The following is a 24516-nucleotide window of genomic DNA, read 5'->3' as shown; positions in this document are numbered from 1 at the left end:
CTGAGTTCCTTTTTGTCCCCAAGAAAATTTAATGATAAAAATCAGGCAATGAACTTAGTAAAAACGTTACAATGTTAAAATGCTGTAAGTACCTCAGAATTCATAGAAAATAGTTATTGACCCTTGGCTCTGTTTAAATTATTTTTCCCTGATATTGTGTTAATTCCTACAAATTAAGAATTGCATGTGTTTATAATAAAAGAATATCTTAGTCACATTTCTGTCTTTGGAAACATATTTGTTTCTCTCTCTGTTTTTAAATAATGCATGTTAGGTTTGAAAATAACCATGACAGCATTTAGGTTTAGTAAATATGATTGTGTAGTCAGTTTCTACCAATAAATTATAGAAGTTTGGAAATAGTATAATAATTGAAATTAAATGTTACATACTGAGTCCTGGAAGCATATGATATGTGAAATAGAATCATTCCATATTGAAAATGAAGATACTATTAAAATACTGTTGCATAAATTTATAGTTCAAAAGTACCCTACACATACAGAAATTATGACTGTATGTAGAGTTTCTGTGTATAATTGGTGAAGGGGGCTTTATAACCCATTTAAAGGCATTTTTTCTTTCAACAAGATGTTTTCTGTGTAATAGGAATGAGAAGATATTGTTTCATTTCACTGGATATGGTACTATAAATACTTAAGCTTTAATTCTCTCACATTAAACTTGTGCTTTGATTTTATCAATAGATCTATGGACTATCAGTATGAGAAACCACTCCATGATTACTGAGTTTGTGCTTTTGGGCATATCAGACACACCAGAGCTTCAGGTTACAATTTTCATTTTTTTATTCATTGCTTACATATTAAGTGTGTGTGGAAACCTAAGCATTATCACCCTCACTTTGCTTGACTCTCAGTTAAAGACTCCTATGTATTTTTTCCTTCGGAATTTCTCCTTGTTAGAAATTATGTTCACCAGTGTTTCCATCCCTAGATTTTTGGAATCAATAATTACTCAAGTAAAGACCATTTCCTATAATAACTGTTTGGCTCAGTTGTTTTTCTTCATCTCCATGGGGGTGTCTGAGTTCTTCCTTCTAACTGCCATGTCTTATGATCGCTATGTTGCCATCTGCAAGCCTCTGCATTACACCACCATCATGAGTCAGAAAGTTTGCACCCTTCTTGTCCTCACCTCATGGCTGGGAGGATTTCTGATCATCTTCCCATTAATCATGTTATTCCTCAAGTTAGATTTTTGTGCTTCGAATGTCATTGATCACTTTTGCTGTGACTACTTCCCCATTTTACAGCTCTCCTGCTCAGATACACGGGTTTTAGAGACAATCGGCTTTTACTTTGCCTTTATCACTCTGCTGTTCACACTGGCTCTAGTGATCTTGTCATACATCTGCATCATCAGCACCATTCTGAGGTTCCCATCTGCCAGTCAGAGGAAAAAGGCTTTCTCCACCTGTTCCTCTCACATGATTGTCATCTCCATCTCTTACGGGAGCTGCATTTTCATGTACGTGAAACCTTCAGCTAATGAAAGGGCATCACTGACCAAAGGGGTGGCTGTTCTCAACACTTCTATAGCTCCCATGTTGAACCCTTTTATTTACACATTGAGAAATCAACAAGTAAAACAAGCTGTCAAAGACCTGATTAATAAAGCAATATTTTATAGAAAGAAATGAAAGTATAGGTTAACCTGAATGTCATTGTACCTCTTCAAAATAGGAGGGATGAGACTTTAATGAGCTCATTGGTTTCAGCTTTTAAACAAATTATTTTGTGTGTATGGGTGTTTTGCCTGCCCATTTACCTGGTTCCCACAGAGAGCCGAGGAGGCCATTGTGTCCATAGTGCAGTGGGAATTGCACTAGTGTCCTACAAAAGGATGGAAAGAGTTTTCCAATCCTGAGTCTTCTCTCTGCCCTTGATTTTTTTTTTTTTAATTTCAAAGTTACTATGTTAGTTTGCCTTTAAAACTGTGTAGGTATTGTTTATCATTTTATCTGCCTTGATACATTCCACTCTGCAGAAATTGGGGATCACTGTAAAATGGTATGGAAAATTTAATGGACCTTACTTTAAGAAAAATTTAATTCAATATATTTTTTCCCTTTCCTTTCCATCTCTCATACCCCTACAGACTCCCCCAATCCCATCCTCCACTCACTCCTCAGGGAGTGTGAGGCCTTATATGAGGGATCATCAAAGTCTGTCAAATCATTTGGGGTAGGGCCTAGGCCCTCCCTGGTGTCTCTAGGCTGAGGAAGTTTCTGTCCATGGGGAGTGGCTTCCTGAATTCCGTTCCTGCACTCGGGATACATACTGGTTCCATTGTCAGAGGTACCACTTCCCTGGTACCTCTGATAGAAGGTTCACGTTCCAGGTCTCCTAACTGGGACCCACCTTCAGGGGGGCTGGATTGGTCTTATTCTGTTTTCCCAGCTATCCGTCTGGGATCCATGAGCTCCCCCTTGTCTAGGTCAGCTAATTCTATGGGTTTCTCCAGCCTGGTCCTGACTCCTTTGCTCATCACTTCTCCCTTTCTGCAACTGGATTCCAGGAGTATGCCTCACTGTTCAACTGTGGGTGTCTGTATCTGCTTCCAACAGCTACTAGATGAAGGCTCTAGGATGACATATAAGGTAGTCTTCAGTCTCATTATCGGGAAAGGCATTTAAGGTAGCCTCTCCACTGCTTAGATTGTTAGTTGGAGTCATCCTTGTAGGTCTCTGGACATTTCCCTAGTGTAAGATTTCTTTTTAAAATTATAATGGCTCCCTCGATTATGGTATCTCTTTTCTTGCTCTTTTCTATTCTTCCCCTGACTTAATTTTCTTGCTCCATCATGCTCTCCTCTCCTCTCCATCTCTTTCTCCTAACTACTTTTCCTGCTCCCAATTTTCTCAGGAGATCTTGTCCTTTCCACTTCTGTGAGGGATTATGTATGTCTCCCTTAGGGTCCTCCTTGTTTCCTAGCTTCTCTGGGGGTGTGGGTTATAGGCTGGTGATCCATTGCTCTATGGATAGACATTATTATTGTGGAATAAGTATGTGATTTTTGATTTTGATGATATCTCATGGAAGGGCCTTACCCTCCCTTTGGAGCGGGTGGGTATGGCATGGGAATGGTCAGGGGGCACAGAAGGATGTGAGGGAGAGGGAACTGATATCGATATGTAAAATAAAAAAAATAAAAAGAATTTGCTTGATTTTTTGCTGTCTCTCTCAACAAAAATATGATTATAATGGTAAAATGCATTTACACTTGTCATTATTTACTTGTTACTTTCTTCTCCATTTCATTGGGCACAGTTTCTCAATCTTTGTTTTCTAACCTTGATACAAATGTGTATCATGTTTTATATTCCTTTCCATAGTGTGTGTATTCTATTATGGGTTTTTTTGTGTATCTATTTGGGGAGTTGTGAATATTAGGGAGTTTGCATATGTGTGTGTGTGTATGTGCATGTCTGTGTGTATGGAGGACAGAGGACAGTAGTGGATGTCCCCTTCTCTCTCCTGCCTTGTTCCTTCAAGGCAGAATCTCTTATTGAACCTGAATTTCAGCTAGACTTGCCATTAACAAGCCTCATTGACCCATCTTTTTGATGTACCATTCAGTGCAGATTTTATGTGGCTACTTATAGTCAACCTCTGCCCTTCCTGATTGTACATTAAGTATTTTTAATCACTGAGCCATTTCTCCATGTCAACTCCATTGTTAATTTGCAGTAAGTAGGATATGTTCTTAATGTTTTTTGACTGAAATAAAACTATATTACTTCTCCTTCCCTGCCTTCCCTCCAGTTATTCTTAGTTACTCTCTCTCCAACCACTCCAATGACTCCTAAGTCTTAAGCACATTTTCTTTGATTATATTTTTTTTACATATGTAGACATATGTGTGTATTTATGTATAAATATATACAAGTGGAACCCAATGAGTCCATTTTTGTTGGTTATGTGTTTATGTGTTAAGGCTGTTATGTCTGTATTGGACCACCAAAATGGGAACATCCTTGTGAGATCCTAATTATCTTTCTCCATTCAGTCACTAGCAAGCTGTCCAAGTCATGATACTTCTATTTTCCTATTAATTTCCCTTCCCATTCTTCTTAATGGACCTCTACTAGGTATGCTGAGGAAAAGGGAACAATCAGACTACTCAGGGCCCACTACTGTGTCTGGAATGACATTTTTCTAGGAGATCTCAGACAGCCTGGTGGTAAGTACTTATGGAGCTCAGGTGATCTACTCGGAGTTTTATCCTAGGACCAAAATAGTGATAGTGCAGTGTTTGCCCAAACTCCTTTGTGATTATTTTCCAAGTCCCAGAATGTGTAACTGGGGTAGATATACCCAAAGGTTGGAATGGACACACTCTGTTCCATGACCTGTAGATAGGGTGTTGTTAAGATCTGTAAGGAGTAGGTTTTTCCTCCCGCCGCTGGTCTTGTCCCACTGCCATGCCAGCCCCAAATAACACACTGAGACTCTGTATTTGATATACAGATATTTGATATACCTGGCTGTTGGCCAGGTATTAGTTTCTTATCAGCTAGCTCTGTCTTAAGCATTAGCCCATTTCTGTTAATCTATGTATTTTCATGTGGTCTTATCTTACCGTGGAGTGGGGCCGGTGCCTCGGTGGTGGGACAAGACCAGCGGCAGAAAAACCTACTCCTTACAAATGGTGCCCCCGGGGCTAATAAGAACTTCCACTTAAAATTTAACAAAAGCTTAAAAAAAGGTTTTGCAAACAAAACAACAGAGACAAGCAAGGTTTCTTGGTAGCAGCATTTTTCTCGGTTGGACTCTGCTTTGCGAGAGACAAGCAGATATTTGCGCGGCTCCTTTAAAGGGACGTTTCCTGACTCAGCATAAGTGGCAAAAAACCCGCACGGCTTTAAAAAAGCACTGCTAACAATTTATTGGTGTGTACGAGAGCTGGCAATGGCAGTGGCCACATTTCCAAGCAGCAAGCATGCTGCTGGATGGCAGTGTAGACCAAGGCAATGAACACAACTCTCGGTGATGGCTGTAAAGGTACCCGCCACCATCTTTGATAAACTGCAGCAAAAACAACTATGACTTTCATTTTAGCAATGTTGTTGTTTACCAGATAAAAGACTCGTGGCCAGAAAAAGATAAAGATTTACAATAAAGACAGATTCACATTAAGAAAAAGCGCTAAAGGTTTACAATGTGTTCTAAAATAAATGTAGGCTTGGGAAAGAAAAAAGAATAAAATAGTATTAAAAAGACAGAGGAACTGGGTGTGGTGGCACACACCTTTAATCCCAGCACTCCAGAGACAGAGGCATGTAGATCTCTGTGATTGCAAAGTTAACCTGGTATGCAAAATAAATTCCAGGACATAAAATTTACACAGAGAAACCCTGTCTCAAAAATAAAAACTAAAACTAAAACAAACAATAATGAAAAAGCCACAAAAAGATGGAGAGAATCTGGAAACTCTATGGTATATTGTCTTTGTATCATTTAACTGCTGAGGAAATAACAAATGTTAAAACAAATGCTGCTGGATCAATCCAATTTATATATTTTAAAAATACTTTGACTCCAAAATTTATGTCCAAGGATAAGTTATTGGGGAAAAGAATTTCTAATTTTGTTTTCACAGAAAATGAAAAGCTGTGGATTCCTTCCAGACTAATGTGGTTTAATCAAGCCAGACCCCCTGAAACAACGTCCCAGGTGATCCAACATTCAAAACAGTTGGGACAAGCCAGCCTTACAGACTACAGCCAGGATTTCTGCATCTTCTTAGGATCCCCATGACAGCACCCCCTATCAGCAGGAAGTAGTTTGGAAAGAACGACACCCACATTCCCAAATATTGTTTATAAATGTTTGTTTTCATTTAAATTGGGTTGGTTATAAATGGTTAATGATCACAGCCAATTCTTTTTAAAGGTAAAAAGGGGATTATGATATAGAAATGGATACTTTGCTTTGGAATGGATTTTCATTTATTGATACAGTTTAAGGTCAATTTTGTGATATGAATATTTCTCCTTTTGTTTAGGTATTGTGTTTACATAACTCATTTAGAAATGTAATGTATAATTCAATGCAGATTATAGATAATACCTATGATAGTCAAATCTTATAGTTAAGTTAGTTAAGATTTCTAGCTATACAGACATGTATTTGAGATAAGTAGGCTTTCTTCAAACCTTTCAAAGACCTACAAAAATGTCATTTAAAATGGTTTAGGGTTTTTCTTGACAATGAGGCACATTGCTCCTGGCAATACCATCTGCGTCAGAAAGGAAGATGGACATTGAAGAAACTCGTTATGGAGTTTACTTCCAATATGGCAAGACTAGCCATTTGGACAAGATACTGCTCTTGTCTGGACTGTTTGACTTTATGCTGTATAAACTGGACTTTCAAGACCCACAGAAAAGTGACTGCTAATTCAAGATGGACATTGCTACAGAGTTCCTGCTTCATGGAAGAGTCTGCCAGATAGTCTGCAGGACACAGAGAAAAATGACTGACAAACTGCCACTACAAGAAGACAGTTTAAAGTTTCCTGCTTTTCTGAGGAGTCTGCCAGACACACTGTGGCCTATGGGATGAAGATAGAAGATTACAGAAGAACTTCAGGTTACTTGTCTCTGTCTCTGTCATTTCTAGGATTTATATATTATCCTTTAGTGGTCTTTGAAGGAGTTGAAGACAAATAGTTATGGTTATAGTTTTCCTTCGTTAGGATTAAAGATAAATTACATAGACTTTAGCCACGCAAACATAGGATAGATGATGAAATATTTTCTTAAATCTTACTAAATGTTAATGGACTAAATATTGTTAACTGTAATTCTTATTTGATAACTGTTGTGTTATGTATTCTGCTATGTTAAGGTTAAAACCCTTCTTTTATTTTAGACAGAAAAGAGGAGATGACAGGAGATGTCATTCTGTAAATATATTTCTCATACTGGTTAATGAATAAAGCACTGTTAGCCAATAGGAAAGCAAGATAGGCGGAATTAGGAGACAAGGAGAAAATAGGAAGTAGTAAGGAGGAGTCAAAATGGAGAGACCGGGGTGAGCACAACGCCAGCCCATTCCCCGGTAAGATGAAAGTACATGGAAATATGTAGATGTACAGAAATGGGTTAATACTTAAGACAGACCTAGCCGATGAGAAACAAGTAACTGGCCAACAGCATTATATCAAATACAGCATCTCTCTGTGTGTTAATTGGGGCTGGCGCGGTGGCGGGACAAGACCAGCGGCAGAAAAACCTACTCCTTACAATGATCAGAATGTTTAAATGGAAGCCATTATAGCTACCTTTACCTGGAAAAACAATGAAGTGACAAAATGGCTATTCTTTCTGCTCCCTAGGCTGCTCAACAGTAAACCTGGCTTCTCCAGTGCCCTGTGCTGACAATGTTGCTGGATAGGACCCTCTTTCTTAATCTCCCTAGTATACTCAAGATGACATTTTCCTTTCCTAGGACTGTGTACTTACTGTGCTTCCTTTCCTGGTAGAGTCCTTTTCTTTCTCCCCCTTAGACTTCCAAGATCCCATCTGCTCTTAGCAGAACTCCATATTGACCACAGTGCAGTTTAGGGATTCTCCTTTCTTTTTTCCAGGCCTTTTTGAATCCTTTGTGCCTTTCCTCAGACTTCATACATATTGATTTAATTCCCCATTGCTGTTGTAAACCACCATAACCAAAAGTAACTTCATTCCAGAGGGTAAAGAGTATATCATGGCTGGGAGACACGACAGTTGACAGGCATGGTGACATAAGCAGCAGAGAACTCACAACTTCTACTGTATGCATGAAGCAGAGTACACACTGGGATTAGGGCAAAGGCACATACTCTCAAATGCTTCCCACAGTGACAAACCTCCTCCAGCCAGGGTATACCTCCAAAGTCTTCCAGACAGTGCTACCAACTACAGAACCAGTGTTTAAATGGCCAATCTCTTGGGCATCTCTTGTTTAAATAACCACACCATGCTAGCCATGCTTTCAGGTAGGGTCCTCACCATTTTCTCTCTCTTCTCCCCATATTTTCTGGGATCCTAGGCTACCCACAGTACCAGGTTGGTGTCTCTTTATTTTCTGAGACCTAGCCTGTCTTTGAATGATCCTGCAAAGTCTGCTAGGACTCTCTCTTTTTTCTTCCCCAGGCTGCAGAGGATTCTTCTTGACTTTCCCAGATCTTATTCTGACCATGCTATATTGCTGGTTAAGGTCCTCTCTTTTTCTTTCCCTAGGCTGTGCATGAGCCCATTCCTTTACCAGGACTCCATGCTTATCATACTATTAGTTCTTTAGGCCTTGCATCATGCCACTGCATGCTCTGGACACTGAGATATTAACCACAAGTCTAAGAGTTTGTTTTTCTGGGTTTTAGTGTTGTTTTCTTTGTTCACTCTTCCATCTTATTTATTTGTATAGAATGTGTGTTTGTGTACATTGATGTGAAACATTCCATATTTGAATGAGAATATTAACTTTGTGCTATTATATGTTAGTTATAGGTAATAAGTTACAGCTAATAATTTTTTCATGAGAGAACATGATTGTATTTCAATGTGTAATTTATATATAACCTAATATTAAAACAGAGTAAATGCAAAAACATAGTATTTCATTTGACACACATGATGACTTGCTTACTCACTCATTACAAGTGAGTTTATGAATAAGTAACAGATACTCAGCATGGAAACTCAAACAGAACAGCTAAAAATGAATAGCATTATGATTTAATAAAATTAAATAAAGAGTACTTCACAATATTATTTTACAGTAGCCACAATAAATGTATTATTAAGTAAAATCTTAGCAGTTTAAGTAAATGGTCAAATCTACTAATTCTTCTCAGGGCATTTACTCAAATTCTTCAATTTGATGTACTTTGCCATGGTTCTTTAAAGCAGTACAAATTATGTGAACTATCTGTAAGTTTCATATTTCCATATAAACATACTTGCTACATAGAAAATATAAAGCTATTATGTAAAGTCATGTGGCAGTTATAAATATATATGAAAATTATGCTCCAGAAATCAGTAGAGAACTCCATAAGCTTGGCTAACACTTTGTGTTAAAATTTGGAAGAATTTCATATGAAATAACAAAGCTTCATACAATACTTGAACATTGGTGAAATGAAGAGGTTTCTTTAATACATCCACCAAAATTTACCGATGAAAGCACTACTATGTCTACTGAAGAATTTGAGTGTGTAGGCAAGACTTTGTAAAAGTTCAGTGTCACAGATGAATGTTACCAAATTTTAAAGATGAAATTGTATAAGATATGAACATCTCTTCCATAAAATGGAGTAGTGAGAATACTTAAAATCAGAAAAAGAATGTGCACTTACTTAATGTATTCAACAGTTAAATATATTTATATAATCTATTTTGATCATATTCTTCCTATTTCCCTTTCTTAACTTCTCACTCTTTCAGCAAACTTCTTCTTCTTAATAAAAATTTCCCCAACTTTCATATTTCTTTCATAACCTATTGAGTTTAATTAGGGATACATGTATAAGCATGGAAGAAGGGTTATTTGCTAGAATATGGGTAACATGCTAGGGGCTAAACCATTTAAGGAAATGACTCTCCATCCTGCAGTAACTATTCACAGCCTGTGGATCCTCAGGAACAGCTAGGACTCCCAAGTCATGATCTTGTGAATGTCTTCAGTAGCCAACAGTAGCTACTGTGATTTCATGAATGTATTTATGCAAAGCTCAAGTATAACCTTTACTTTTAAAGATATTTAAGTGGTTCTAACTCTAATCTCAACCAACAGTCAAACTAATAAATCACATATAAGTCTCTTTGGTATAGAATGCAATTATTACAGAAGGATGATTTTTTTTCTAGATAACTTGACAAGGATTGACATTCATTGCTCAGTGTTAACTGAAAAAACAAACAAGATAGGAAACCTGTAGAACATATTCTGCAGTAAAATCTCATGAGGTCTGTATTTAAAGGATGTGGAAAATACAATAAAATACAAATACAATACAATATCTGAGTGCATGATTGTGTAATACATAAAAACAATTTGGTATAAGATAGTATATCATCTTTTGACTAATCAAAAGATTTGAAGGAAATGCAAGGGTAGGGTGAGAATAGGTCTCTGTACACTATTGTGGCTCCAGATCTCATATTGTGGATTGCACATAGCAATCTTGACATTACAAAAATAGAAAACAAAGAGAAGATATAATCCTAACTTTTAAGGATATTAAAATAATGTTTATTATTTTAGTTCCCTATCCTGCTCTGCACAGGCAGAATTTGTTAATTAATAAAATATCAGTAAGACTGTCAAAAAAAGCCCACTGTAGGGCAGTTTAGTCCTGAGTTTAACTAATCCCAAATGAATTGAGAATGAATTATCTCCTGAGCATAGACGGAGTCCATGGTCTTATTAGGAAAATTGATTGACCAAAGGGAAGCCAGCTTGAGTGTTATCAGTTGATTGGTACACTTTTTCCTGTGTGTCTGTATTGTTTGGTTTTGAGGAGAGATGAGTCATGACATCAGTATGTCCATGTCTTGAGCTCCTGTTTGCCTCCTGTTCTTTAGTTGAGTGTATCAGGGATTTATACACTGAGTAGAGAAGGTAAGGTTGCATTGATGTTTGTGCAGATTTCAATCTTTATCTTATCCAGGAATCTTCAAAACACTTCACCTTCTAGTGTTAAAACAGTATCAGTTGCTTACTTTTCTTAAAGAATTGCAGGGATGACAATATTATGTTTTTAAGCAGTTCTATAGATACTTTTATTTTCATTTCTAAGTGAGGCTGTTAGAAGTATTACAAACAACTCAGCATGGAGTTTTTAATGTGACAGGCTTCAATGTAATAAACATAGTTGAGAGATATAAATGAGAAAAACTTCAGGAGACTATTACTATATTAAAGTTCGTGTATTAAGTGGTAGAATTTAAGTCATATCTGTAAACTCTAGTGTTTTACATCTGAATTGTGTTATCATATACACCAACATGTGCTTGACATTTGAGAAGAAATAAATTTATACTGAAAAAATGCAAAGACCCCCAAATTATCACTTAAATACATTTATTACTGTAATTTTATATTTTAGTACACTTTAACTATCATTTAAACCACAAAACAGTTACATCTCAGCTTTGATGAAATATTGGTGAAAAAGATATGTATATTCCTAAAAGAGGTAAAAAATGAGACTGAGAAGACTAAAATAGAAAAAGTTGGATAATGCCCATTATCAGCTTCAGTACATATCCCTTGCTGATACATCACATTTGGTGATAACCTATACACAGACTGTTGTCTGTTAGCTATCAGGAGAGAATAGGACTGATAGAAGTTGTATGGGTTTCAGTGTAGAGGTTTGTGAATTGATAAAATAAATCCTAGAGAAAATTTTTTAATCTGTTTAATTTTTGAGAAGTGAGGCACTATTATACTTAGAGATATAAAGTCTTCCATATGAGTTCATTTTTGTCTTCAAAAAAATTTAAAGATAAAATCCCAAAGTGAACTTAGAAAAAAAATCTTAAAATGCTATCAGTATTTTAGAATTCATACAAAGTAGTTATTGACCCTTGGCTCTCTTTAAATGACTTTCTCTGGGCCCTAACTTAATTGCCATGAATTAAGAATTTAATCTTATTTCTATATTGCCAAATACATTTATTTACTGTTCTTTTAAACAACACATATATTAAGATTGAAAATGACCATGACAGCATTTAGGTTTAGTAAATATGAGCAGGTGCTGAGTTTGTACCTATAAACTAAGAAGTTTGGAAATTGTATTTATGCTTTAATTTCTTTCTTATCAATAGATCTATGGACTATCAGTATGAGAAACCACTCCATGATTACTGAGTTTGTGCTCTTGGGCATATCAGACACACCAGAGCTTCAGGTTGCAATTTTCACTTTTTTATTCATTGCTTACATATGAAGTGTGTGTGGAAACCTAAGCATCATCACCCTCACTTTGCTTGACTCTCAGTTAAAGACTCCTATGTATTTTTTCCTCCAGAATTTCTCCTTGTTAGAAATTATGTTCACCAGTGTTTCTGTCCCTAGATTTTTGGAGTCAATAATTACTCAAGTAAAGACCATTTCCTATAATAACTGTTTGGCTCAGTTGTTTTTCTTCATCTCCATGGGGGTGTCTGAGTTCTTCCTTCTAACTGCCATGTCTTATGATCGCTATGTTGCCATCTGCAAGCCTCTGCATTACACCACCATCATGAGTCAGAAAGTTTGCACCCTTCTTGTCCTCACCTCATGGCTGGGAGGATTTCTGTTCATCTTCCCATTAATCATGTTATTCCTCAAGTTAGATTTTTGTGCTTCGAATGTCATTGATCACTTTTGCTGTGACTACTTCCCCATTTTACAGCTCTCCTGCTCAGACACTAGGCTTTTAGAGGCATTTGGCCTTTATGTTGCCTCCATCACTCTGCTGTTCACACTGGCCCTAGTGATCTTGTCATATATCTGCATCATCAGCACCATTCTGAGGTCCCCATCTGCCAGTCAGAGGAAAAAGGCTTTCTCCACCTGTTCCTCTCACATGATTGTCATCTCCATCTCTTACGGGAGCTGCATTTTCATGTACGTGAAACCTTCAGCTAATGAAAGGGCATCACTGACCAAAGGGGTGGCTGTTCTCAACACTTCTATAGCTCCCATGTTGAACCCTTTTATTTACACATTGAGAAATCAACAAGTAAAAAAAGCTTTTCAGGATTTAATTAATAAAATAATGTCTCATGGAAACAAATGAAAGTACAGGTTAACTTGAATGTCATTGTAACCCTTCAAAAAAGGAGGGATGGAATTTTATATTATGAGTTCATTGGTTTCAACTTTCTTAAAAAATTATTTTGTGTGTATGGGTGTTTTGCCTGCATGTTTACATGTGTACCAAGTTGAAGTCTGATCCTCATAGATGTCAGAAGAGGGCATTTGGTCTCTTGGAAGTGGAGTTATAGATGGTTATGAGCCATCTTGTGGTTACTTGTAATTGCACCATTGTACCAATAAAGAATAGCAAGCCCTTTAAACTCCTGACCCATATCTCCAGTTCTTCTTCATTTTAAAGTAACCTTTAAAAGGATCTAGTAATCCTTTATGTCTGTATAGGTATCGTCAAAAATTTCATATTCATTGAGCCATTCCATCCTGGAGGAGGTGGAATTACTATAAAATGTCATGGAATATTTGATAGACATCCATATTGTGCAATATCAACCTGTGTTTGGTTACTACCTTTGTCTCCAAAAATATGATGCTAGTTGTCAAATATATTTCCACTTGTTATTTGCTTGTTATTACTTTCTTCTCCATTTCATTGGGCACAGTTTCTCAATCTTCCTTTTCTAACCTTGATACAAATGTGTATCATGTTTTATATTCCTTTAAATTGCATTTGTATTCTATCATGGCTATTCCTTTTTGTGCATACATGTGGGGTGGTGTTCATGTGTAGAAGTTTATTACATGTGTGTGAATATGCGTGCCTGTGCATGTGGAGGCCAGAGGACAGTACTGGGTGTCCTCATCTATCACTTTTGCCTTGTTCCTTTGAGGCAGAAACTTTTGATGAAACTGGAGTTCAGCTATGCTAACCACAAACAAGACACAGTGATCCACTTATTTCTATTACCTGATGTTCTTTGATTACAGGCATGCATGGGACTGTGCTCAGTTTTTATGTGGCTACTGAAGCCCAACATCTTAACCACTGAGCAATCTCTCCTTGCCCAGTCTACTGCAATTTTATTGCAATAAATTAGTCCATCTGGTGGCAGAGGAAAGATTTCACATTATATTTTCTTCATATAATATGATATTATATATTATTATATTGTAATATAATCTTACATTATATTATTTTACACACAATGTATGTAAAACTATGCTAAGTAATTCAAGAATGTCTTCTGCCTGATACTCTTTCTTTTAAAAGTTTTATTCTTCCTGGGCTGGAGAGATGGCTCAGCCGTTAAAGGCTAGGCTCACAACCAAAAAGTTTTATTCTTCTATCTCTTCAGTCAAATTAATACAAATACTATCTATAAAATGGTAAAACTAATACCCCAAATTGTTTCAGTGAGAGGGAGTATATCACTGAGTTCATTTTTGTGTTGGCCATCTACTGCAGGGCATGGGCCCTGCCCTTAAATGTGGTTTATATACTCAGTGAGACTCCATTTTTCAGTTGTTAATTGGAGATAGCTTCTTTTTTAGGGATGGGCAATTATGTTCACCTCCCTGTCTCAGTGCGGATCCCCCGCATGTGGCTTAGCTGTGTGCAGGCCCTGTTCATGGTTCCACAGTGTGTGTGAGCTGATATAAATGCCAGTCTGTTGTGTCTGGAAGGCATCGCTTCCTTTGTGCCTTCCATCCTCACAGCCTCTTGTAATCTTTCTGCCCCCTCTTCTGCAGGGTTCCCTAAGCCCTCAGGAAAGTGGTTTTATGGAGACATCTTGTTTAGGACTGAGTGTTCTGAAGCCTCCCTCTCTCCGTACGTTGTCCAGCTGTGTGTCTCTACATTTGTTCCCATCTACCGTGGAAGGAAACTTCTTTGATGATGGCTGAGCAAGACACTTATCTCTGGGTCTGCAAAATGTTGTTATGAGTCATTACATTTGCACAGCCATTAAGCTGAATAATAGTATTTAGCTTTTCCTATGTCCATGGCCCATTTAGTCCCAGGTTTTCACCACCTGGACAGTGTTAGGCATGGGTTCCATTTTTTGGAGTGGGTTTTCAACCCAATCTGATAGTTGGCCTCTGATATAGGGGCCCAAAACACCTGTAGCTAGACAGGTGTAGCTTCTCATGGAGAATCTACTACCACTTCTGTTTTAACTTGCCATAGAATGATGCTGACTCTCAGTGACTGTACTCACAGATGAGTGCAACAATCAGCCACCATCAGGACAGTCTAATCAGTTGGTGGCAGCAAACAGACACACAATTGATCAAGTATCAGGGGACAAGAGACTTCAGAATGTTAAGCTATAAACTGGCATCTGTATCACAACCTGTGTGAACCTGTGTGGAAAAGCTGCAGACGTACTGTCAACTCTGGATGGGGCAGAGTGCAGAATGTTTTTCTCACAAGATGGCCTCCTAGAGAGAATGATAAGTCAGGGCATTTGAAAGCAAGGACACGAACAGAATGCCCTGCCATGTTCACCTCGTCTCCATGGGAAAGGCAAATACCTGGGAGGAATATTCTTGGACCAAAGATGATAAGACATAACACTGGGTGTATTCCCTCTCTAAATTTGTATGTGCTTAAACTAACTGCAGATGTCACCTTGTGCTTTGCTTGCTTTAATAACAGAAGTGAGAAGTCCTTTGCACTACTCTTTAACTCTAAGGCTTGGAGCCCTTGCTTACTCCATGCTGATATTTTGGTATATCCCTCTATCAGTGAAGATTTAGGCTTGATGGCCAGGGTGGGTAACAACAGCCCCTCTTTCAAGGCTGAGGTATCATTGTGGAAAGGGAAAGGGAAGATGGGAAGAGCAAGAGGTGGTGGGATGACTGAAGGAAACAGGGCATTTCAAACTCAGCAGAACAGTACATGTAAATTCATAGTGATTGTGATTGTGACAGCATGGACAAGATTTGTGCAAGGTCAAGTCAGAGTAAATCCCAGCATGGAGATGGGAGGTAGCTACTGTGTGTAGCTATTTACAATTTATGACTGTTGGGAGAAGGAGAGGTCATTTTCTTTAATAGTATGGCCCTGGGAGGTGAACTGTACTCTAGTGGAAGGACACATATCCAGAGGTATATGGGCAGCACAAACCATAGTTGATGTTTTTTAAGAGAACATAAAAAGTGGATGAGTGGGGAAGAGGATATGAATTATGTAGGAGTTGCAGGAGGGGATATTATAAAAAATATGATACAAAATCCTGAAAGAACCAGAAAAATGAGGATAAAAATAACATAGTATATTTTATTTTATTTATTTTTTTCTACATAAGAACCGCTTTATTTAAGAACATAACTAGAGCCAGGTTCTGTTATATCTCACTCTGCCAATTTCTCAATGAATCTGAAAGACAATTGTGCGCGCACACACACACACACACACACACACACACACACACACACACAGCACATGACCAAGTGTATGCACATTTTAATTATTTATCCCTATATTTTATACATTTTATTTAATGTTCAATTATTTTGTGAATGATCAATAAACTGAATAGTTCTCCACAGATGTAGCACCAACCCACACCAATGACCAGTGTGGCAAGATACTCCTAAAGGATCAAGCAGTAGTAGAACTTATGTCTTGGCTGTAACCAAGAACTCTCTACTTGGACTTAAGGCCTGCTCGGCTTGAGTGAAATCATGCCTGATTCTGGAAACCTAGCCAACTAGTGAGCATTAGTGAGGTTATGTGTCTCAGAGAAGAACCCACTATCACTAGTTTACTAGACCAGCATAATTCCTAACTTCATTCTATATATACTTCCCCAATACTCTCAGGTAAGTGTAGCTTTTACCACTTATCAAAGAAACTTCTCTTTGCAACATGTGGAGACAGTTACAAAAAACCAAAACTGGTCAAAATGCAAAGATCAATCTATTGTGAGGTTCCGTACACCAGTGGATAAATTTATAATACAACTCCTGCACCCAAGGCTCAAGAAACATTGAAAAGGGGGAAAGAAAATTGCAAGGGCCAGAAGAGAAGTCTACTGTGAGACTCTGTCTCTTAGAAATGATGGGGGGGGGAGAGAGAGAGACCATAAAAGAGAGAGCCATTATAGGTTTGAAGAGAAAACTGAACCTAAAGAAATATCCAGAGACCTACAAGATTGGCCCCAACTAACAATTTGAGCAACAGGGAAAAGGCTACCATAAATGCCCTTCCCTGATAATGAGATGAACGACTAACTTATCCACCATTATGGAGCCCTCATCTAGTAGCTGATGGAAACAGAAGCAAACACCCACAATTAAACACTGAGCCGAACTGGAATCCAGATGCAGAGAGGGAGGACAAGGCCAGGCTGCAGAAACCCACAGAGACAGCTGACCTGAATAAAGAGGAGCTAACAGGCCCCCAGTCTGATAGCTGGGAATCCAGCATGGGACTGACTCAGACCCTCTGAATATGGGTCTCAGCTAGAAGGCCTGAGAAGTCTAAAGGACCTCAGACAGTGGAACCAGGATGTATTCCTGGTGCACAAAAGGACTTTGGAGGCACATCCCCCATGGAGGGATACTGCCTTATCCTAGAGACAGAGGAGAGAAGTCCTAGTCCCTACTCCAAATTACTTGACAGATTTAGATGACCCCTCCTGGAGGGCATCACCCTTCATGTAGAGTGGGGGTGGATGGGAGGGGAGGATGGGAAAAAGGGAAAGAGGGAGGGAGAGGGAACTGGGATCAATATGTAAAATAAAAATAAAATAATAAATTAGTATAATAATAAAAAATAAACAAAAAGAACAAGAACAAGAACAACAACAAAGAAATGATGGGAAATCTGTAGCCATGATATCTCAACAATTTGGCTGCCTAAAGAAGATCTGAACATGGAAGAATTAGAGGAAGGGATCATGGGATGGATTAGAGGGAAGAAATCAAAAAAGGGGGGAAATGATGCAGTTGTATTATAATTGAAAATGAAAACAAGGTCTTATTATTTTATATGTATGGGTATTTGTCTAAGTGCATGTCTGTGTACCATGTTTGTGCCTGTTTCTTGAAGCCAGAAGAGTGTCAAAGATCATGTACCTGGAGTTACAGATGCTTGTGAGCTATCAAGTCGGTCCTGAGAATCAAATCTAGTCTTCTGGAAGAGCAGCCAGTGCTATTAACTGTTAAGCCATCTCTCTAGCCCCCACATTTTTCTTTTAAATCCAGTTTTTTAGTTTTCACTAATGAATCAATATTCTTGTTATGTATCCCAAGTTTTTTAAAGCTATACGTTAGGATATCTTTATGCTAGATATATTTTAGTAAGGTGTCAAATACTGTATTAGACATAATATAAAATATCATTTGTATTTGTTATTGCAAGTCCTAAAGTAATAGAATTATATAATAACCATTATCACTATAGTGTAAAGATGAAACCATTAACAATATTTAAATCAAGATTGAAATATTATCTTAAATGTTAAATATATTGTTCTAAACCCATTCTTTTTGTTTGTTTGCTGTTTAGAGTAAGAAATAAAGTATTAGGGGTCCCTCCATACACACAAGTTATTCAGGAGTCAAACATTTGAACAGAAATTTGCATACATAGTCAACATACACAACTTGTGGTCATAATTCCCTGAACATTATAGCTGTTCAGATAGAATTTACCCTGTGTTTGACACTTCCAGTAATCAAGATGCTTTAAAGTATACAAGAACGATGAACATTTTATGTGGAAATACTGACCCATTTAATATAAGGTACAGATTTTAGCATCTTCATGGGGGTTCCTGAATGTACTGAGGAATAGAAAGAACTTAATCTAGTGCCTGGAGCCAAGATCCTCATGAAAGCTGGACTTAGACAATAAACACAATTCATTGGGCTTGCTTCATCATTGTTTGCTTTAACATTTTGTCTTGTATGAAGGCAGATATTTATTTCCTGGAAGCATTTCCTACATAATTATTAAGAAATTTAAATGCAGTGAAGTTTCCCAGTGAGAAAGTTAAAGATGGAAAATTTATAGATACAGTTTATGGGTGGCATATATTTTTAATTGAAAGTTGACTCTCTATAGTAGTAAATTTTTCTACTTCTTGAAGAATAGTGCGAGTCTTTTAACTGAGTCATTGAAGGCCTGCTTGACTTGCTTGTTCCTCAAGGTGTAAATGAAAGGGTTCAGCATAGGGGCAATGGAAGTGGTGAGAACTGTCACACCCTTGTTGGTGGCCACCGAGTCCTTTGCTGATGGTTTGACATAGATGAAGATACAACTGCCATAAGTGATGGAAACCACAATCATGTGGGAAGAACAGGTAGAAAAGGCCTTTTTCCTCTGCTGGGCAGAAGGGAATCTGATAATGGTCCCGATTATATATATGTAGGAAAGAACTACACACACAAGGGTCATGATAAATGTCAGCACTGCACAAACTATCACCAAACGCTCTATGAGCCATGTGTCTGTGCATGAGATCTTCAGGAGAGGGGATGCATCACAGACAAAGTGGTCAATAACATTAGAGTCACAGAATTCCAGATTGAGGCCCAGGCTAAGTGGTGGTAGGACCACCCCCAAGCCAGCTACCCAGCAACAGAGGATAAGCCTTCTACAGATCTTGTTGTTCATGATGGTGATATAATGCAAGGGTTTGCAGATGGCTACATATCTGTCATAGGACATGGTGGCTAGGAGAAAAAATTCTGTCACACCAAAAAGGTCAGTAAAAAATATTTGAATGGCACAATTGTTATATGTAATTGTCTTGTCACCTGTTGAGATGTTGTATAAGTACCTGGGAATGCAAGCAGTTGTAAATGAGATTTCTAAAAAGGAGAAATTTTGTAGGAAAAAGTACATGGCAGTTTTTAGGTGTGAATCCGTAAAGATGAGGGAGATGATTGTGAGGTTCCCAGTTATACTCAGCAGATAGGTGAGAAACAGAAAGATGAAGATTAAAGTTTTCAGTTGTGGGTCATCAGTCAGTCCCAAGAGGATAAATGTTGTTACCGTGCGGTTTCTCATAATTGTATTGTTATCTCTACCTAGTCTGCATTTAAAATTCAGATACCTGTTCAGGAGTAACAATTAAAAGGAGAAATATTATGAAATGCAACACACATGTGTTCATGCATTCTGTTTACAAACATAAACACACTGGTTGCTTACGACCTACAAATAGGTAGTTTGATCTTTTCAGGGTAGAATTAGAAAATCAAATTGCCTGATCTGCATCACATTTCAAAATGTTATGGGTGCTTCATTACCTTTGCATTTGATTATTAATTTATTATTTTTTATTTAATTGCTCTTTAGGTTCATGTTTTTCCAAGCACTTTGAGTTGGCTGCTAATGCTTCATGAGACTAAGTTCCCACTTAGGGGTTGATTCCTGAAGTCAAATCTCATACGCTCTTTGTCCTGTTCATGTGTTTCTTGAGGTTTTGTTATTTATAAAAATCACACAAAAAACATAGTTTCAAGTTAATTGTTATAGGATTTCTATATGCTTTCTAATATGCTGCAGTCTGGTATTATAATTATGGAATTCATACTTCCTTTAAACACCTTCCTTCTTCTTAGTTTAAAATTACATTATTATCCTATCATGGGATAAAAGAAAGGAAATGTCTTGAGGGCAGGTTTATTGTATTGTATGATAACCCATACATAAAATATACACTTGACAAGATCACAACAATTGCTTTTACTACTTAATCTTGGAATGCATAGAAAATGTCACTATCAATACTATTAAGTAAAAATGCCTTATTTAAGCCTGTCTTCAAAGGTATCTTAGTTTCACTGTCATTTAGTTTTGTCTTAATATGGAAACAATGATGATAATCACACATTTTCCAGGTTGAAACACTAAAAATGCAGTATTTGTGGGCACATTTGAGCTATTTCAGCCTGACCCAGATGCTTTTTTTTGGTTAACATGTCAGTTGTCAATAGACCAAAGTCACATTTTGTCCATTATTAATATTGAACAACTTATAGCAATATTATTAAAACACTGTGAAATTTCTGTTTCAATTTAAGGACTTTGTGAGTAGAATGAGTATTTTTAAGTACACAGCATTCATAGCAGTATTTCATAGCTTACCTTTGTGACGCCATATGCATTTTATCTGTCACATTTCTTTGTAAATTTGAGTCATTTGTTTTTCTTGCTGATTTTTATGTAGCCCATTGTAGTTTATTATTTGTTAACATAACTCTTCCTATTTTCATGACTCTCTAAAAATAATCACTCCTCATATCAGTCATATAACAGATTATACCCAGGACACAAGTCCAAAATGAAATACTTGATGCCCATACCTATAGTCTATTTCTCTTTGTATCTTCAAATCAAACTAGCATGTTATGATTCCTAAACCTTTACAATAGGTTTCATACTGAAAAGCACTTGGCTTACTTTCATTGCCTGGGGGGGTGGGCCGACCTGCAGCAGCGCAGGGCTCAAAGGGAATCCTTATATGGCGTACTATGACTAAAAAGTAAGGGGAAAGACACACACTCTCTTGATGGTTTCCTTCTTCTTTTTCTGTATCCTCTGTTCTTTATTTTCTTAGTGATTTCCTTCTCTCATTTTGCTTTCCTTCTAACTCTACCTTTATTCTTTCTCATTCTCTCATTCCTGATGTTTTCTTTCTAACTCTATTTTTTCTCTTACAGCTTATATATCCCAGCAAAATCTTTTAAGCAATATAAAATTACAACACAGTTACATTTTTTTTTTCAAGTGAATGATTACAATGAATACAGGTAAAAAGCAGCAAGTCATCCACATCCCTTAACATTTTATGTATTACAGGTGAAAAATAAAATTCCCCCAAACCCACATACATTCATACCCAAGATTAACAGAGTATAAGCAAGCAAGATATTCTTCTCTGCCAGGTCTCTCACTGGAAGGCTTCATTTTGCCGTTACAAAGAAAGGACCACTTTGTTACTTAACTTGAAAGGCAATTGGATAAGGAATCTTAAAGGAATCACAAACTTAAACTTTTATGCATGAAAAACAGTCAGCTCTACTTTAAATCTTTAGGGTGCATTCCTGCTCATCAATAGGTTTCTTTCTTATATCAGGAGATTGAGGGCAGAAATGGGTATAAGGAATTAATCATCACTTTTGGTCATCAGCCAATCCTAGCAAGAAAGGCATGCATCTAAGATAACAGTTCTCCTTGTTGCTTAACATAACATCCAACACCAAACACTTTGAAATGGTATTTAAATTAGTATTATATTAGAGCTCCCATTCCTAATTTCAATACAGTCTGTGAAGACTTTTACTAGAGGAATATGGGATCTGAGTATCAAAAAAGAGCAGTTGTTCACAGCTTCTCTCTCTTAGTTATTTAACTATAATTATTGTAAATATGATTTGAAAATGGTCAATGTCAATAAAAACAGTGGTCTGGGCATGCATAGGGATTTAAATTCCCTGTTTTTAAGCAATTACGTCAACTTTCCCGTTGATGATGCAGTACCATCATAAGAAAATAACTTTCTTACTTTTTCCATCCCTGAAAAATAGTTTCAAAGGATGCCTGGTAGTTTGGGAAGGGCTGATGCTCTGAACTCTTTTGTTCAGAGAGAGGGCTTTCTAATATCAAGCTTGATGCTTATTATTAATTTGCCACATCTACAGCAAATAAACAAAAGTCCTCAGTGGCCCAGGCTCAGAAATAACTAATGAATCATCTGTGGGAACAGGGCCTTTGGAGACTTGAGAGATGAAGCATCAAAATCGCTTAAAAGAAACTTCAAGGAAAATGTAGAATCTAATAAAAAAAAAAAAAAAAACCTAACTCAGTTTCTTGTAATTAATTCTTGTTATGCCAGGTGTAAAATATTTAGGTCTCATTTTCTGTGTTATTTGTTCTGTGGTGAATAAATTACACAGGCTTGAAATAATACTCAGTTTTATTCTATGAGAATAATGTTTTGTTTTTAAAGGTTAATTAATTAGTTACTTATCAACCTGTATATGTATACATGATGTGTGTGTTTACATATGGGTGTGTGTGCCATAGCAATGTGTGGATGCCAGAGGACAAGTTTGTCGAGCTGTTTCTTTCCTTCCACGATTAAGTGGATTCAGGGGATCAAATTCAGATTTCCAGGCCCATATAAGGGTTTCTACTCCATGAAGCATCTTAAGGCCCCTGAGTATTATTTCTGAAAATCAAGCCATGGGCTTGAAGGGATGGCTCAGTGCCAAGAGTAAAGTGCTTGATGTGAAAATATGAAGAACTGAATTCCAATCCCCAGAACACATGTGAAACTGGTTAGCTTAGTGTGCCTCTCTAATCATAGTGCTCCTGTGGAAGGTGGGAAGTAGGGACAGGAGAACCCGCAGAAGCTTATGGGCCTGACATCTTCGTGAAAAACACAAAGGGTGATGTTATTACAAATAATAGAGAATGCCAAGAGCAACACTAGAGGTTGTTATCCGATCTTCACAAGAGTGTCATGGTAAATGGAGCCCTCATCTAATACCTGTTGAAAACAGGAGCAAACACCCATACATAAACACTGAGTCGAACTAGAACCCAGATGCAGATGGAGAGGACAAGACCAGGCGGCAGAAACACATAGAGACAGCTTACCTGAACAAGGAGGAGCTAACAGCCCCCAGACTGATAGCTGGGAAGCCAGCCTGGGACTGACTCAGGTCCCCCTGAATATGGGTCTCAGCCAGAAGGACTGAGCAGTCTAAGGGACCTCAGACAATGGAGCCAGGATGTATCCCTGGTGCACAAAAGGACCTTGCGGACACATCCCCCATGGAGGGATAACTGCCTTAACCTAGAGATAGGAGAGAAGCCCTAGTCCCTACTTCACATGACCTGTCAGATCTACATGACCCCAACTGGATGGCACTCCCCTACATATGGATTTGGGGTGGGGGGATGGGAGGGGAGGGTGGTTAGGGTGCATGTGAGAGGGCAGAGAGGGTAGAGAGGGTAAAAGGGAGGGAAGGAGGGAGAGAGAAAGGGAGGGAGGGAGGGAGAAGGAACTGGGATCGACATGTAAAATAATAAATTAAATAAAAAAAATGCTTTGACTCCAAAATTTAAGTTCAAGGACAAGTTACTGGGGAAAAGGATTTCTAATTTTGTTTCCACAGAAAATGAAAAGCTGTGGATTCCTTCCAGACGAATATGGTTTGATCAAGCCAGACGGCCTGAAACAGAGTACCAGGTGATCCTACATTCAAAACAGCTGGATAAAGCAGCCTTACAGACTACAGCCAGGATATCTGAATCTTCTTCAAATCCCCCATGACAGCGCCCCTTACCAGCAGGAAGTAGTTTGGAAAGAACGACGCCCAAATTCCCCAAATATTGTCTATAAATGTTTGTTTTCATTTAAATGGATTTGGATATATATATATATATATATATATATATATATATATATATATATATATATCAATCATGGTAAGTGCCATATGCGCTGCCCCCAACACAAGTTGTAAAACTTCTTCATCCAAAATATTAAATATTTGTAGATTTAGCAACTGTAAATATTCTAAAGGCAAGCAGAAATATAAATTTCTTTTTATGGGGTAACATATCTAACATTTAAAGTCATGCAATGTTTTACCATTTAAGAATCTCTACGGCTCCACATCTGTTGAGTGTCCACACAATTTGAAACTCGTTCTTTGCCACAACAAGCATTGATGTACCAAGTTGTCTTTGTGGTTTGCTTATATCCTTCAGCTATGTTGGTAAATTCCTATAGTAGGCAGATTGTATGGTAGTTCAAAAACTGTTGTT

At 37.6% G+C, this 24516-nt stretch overlaps 2 protein-coding genes and 1 pseudogene across 2 annotated transcripts; 2 read left to right on the top strand and 1 right to left on the bottom strand.

Annotated features, from left to right (window-relative positions):
* Positions 1-703: 703 nt before the first annotated feature.
* LOC127215836 (olfactory receptor 6C3) lies at positions 704-1663 on the top strand. Its single transcript, XM_051176328.1, has one exon. It carries the CDS (start codon positions 725-727, stop codon positions 1661-1663), a length of 939 nt encoding a protein of 312 aa, XP_051032285.1. The 5' UTR covers positions 704-724.
* Positions 1664-11865: 10202 nt separating this feature from the next.
* LOC127215835 (olfactory receptor 6C3-like) lies at positions 11866-12804 on the top strand (annotated as a pseudogene).
* Positions 12805-18766: 5962 nt separating this feature from the next.
* On the bottom strand, positions 18767-19740 carry LOC127215834 (olfactory receptor 6C2). The gene has a single exon (XM_051176327.1). It carries the CDS (start codon positions 19738-19740, stop codon positions 18805-18807), a length of 936 nt encoding a protein of 311 aa, XP_051032284.1. The 3' UTR covers positions 18767-18804.
* Between the last annotated feature and the right edge of the window lie 4776 nt (positions 19741-24516).

The sequence above is a fragment of the Phodopus roborovskii genome, unplaced genomic scaffold, assembly GCF_943737965.1.
Source record: "Phodopus roborovskii unplaced genomic scaffold, PHOROB, whole genome shotgun sequence".
Lineage (NCBI taxonomy): Eukaryota > Metazoa > Chordata > Mammalia > Rodentia > Cricetidae > Phodopus > Phodopus roborovskii.
Note: the sequence above shows the minus strand (reverse complement) of the source record. Positions and strands in the feature narration are given on the sequence as shown.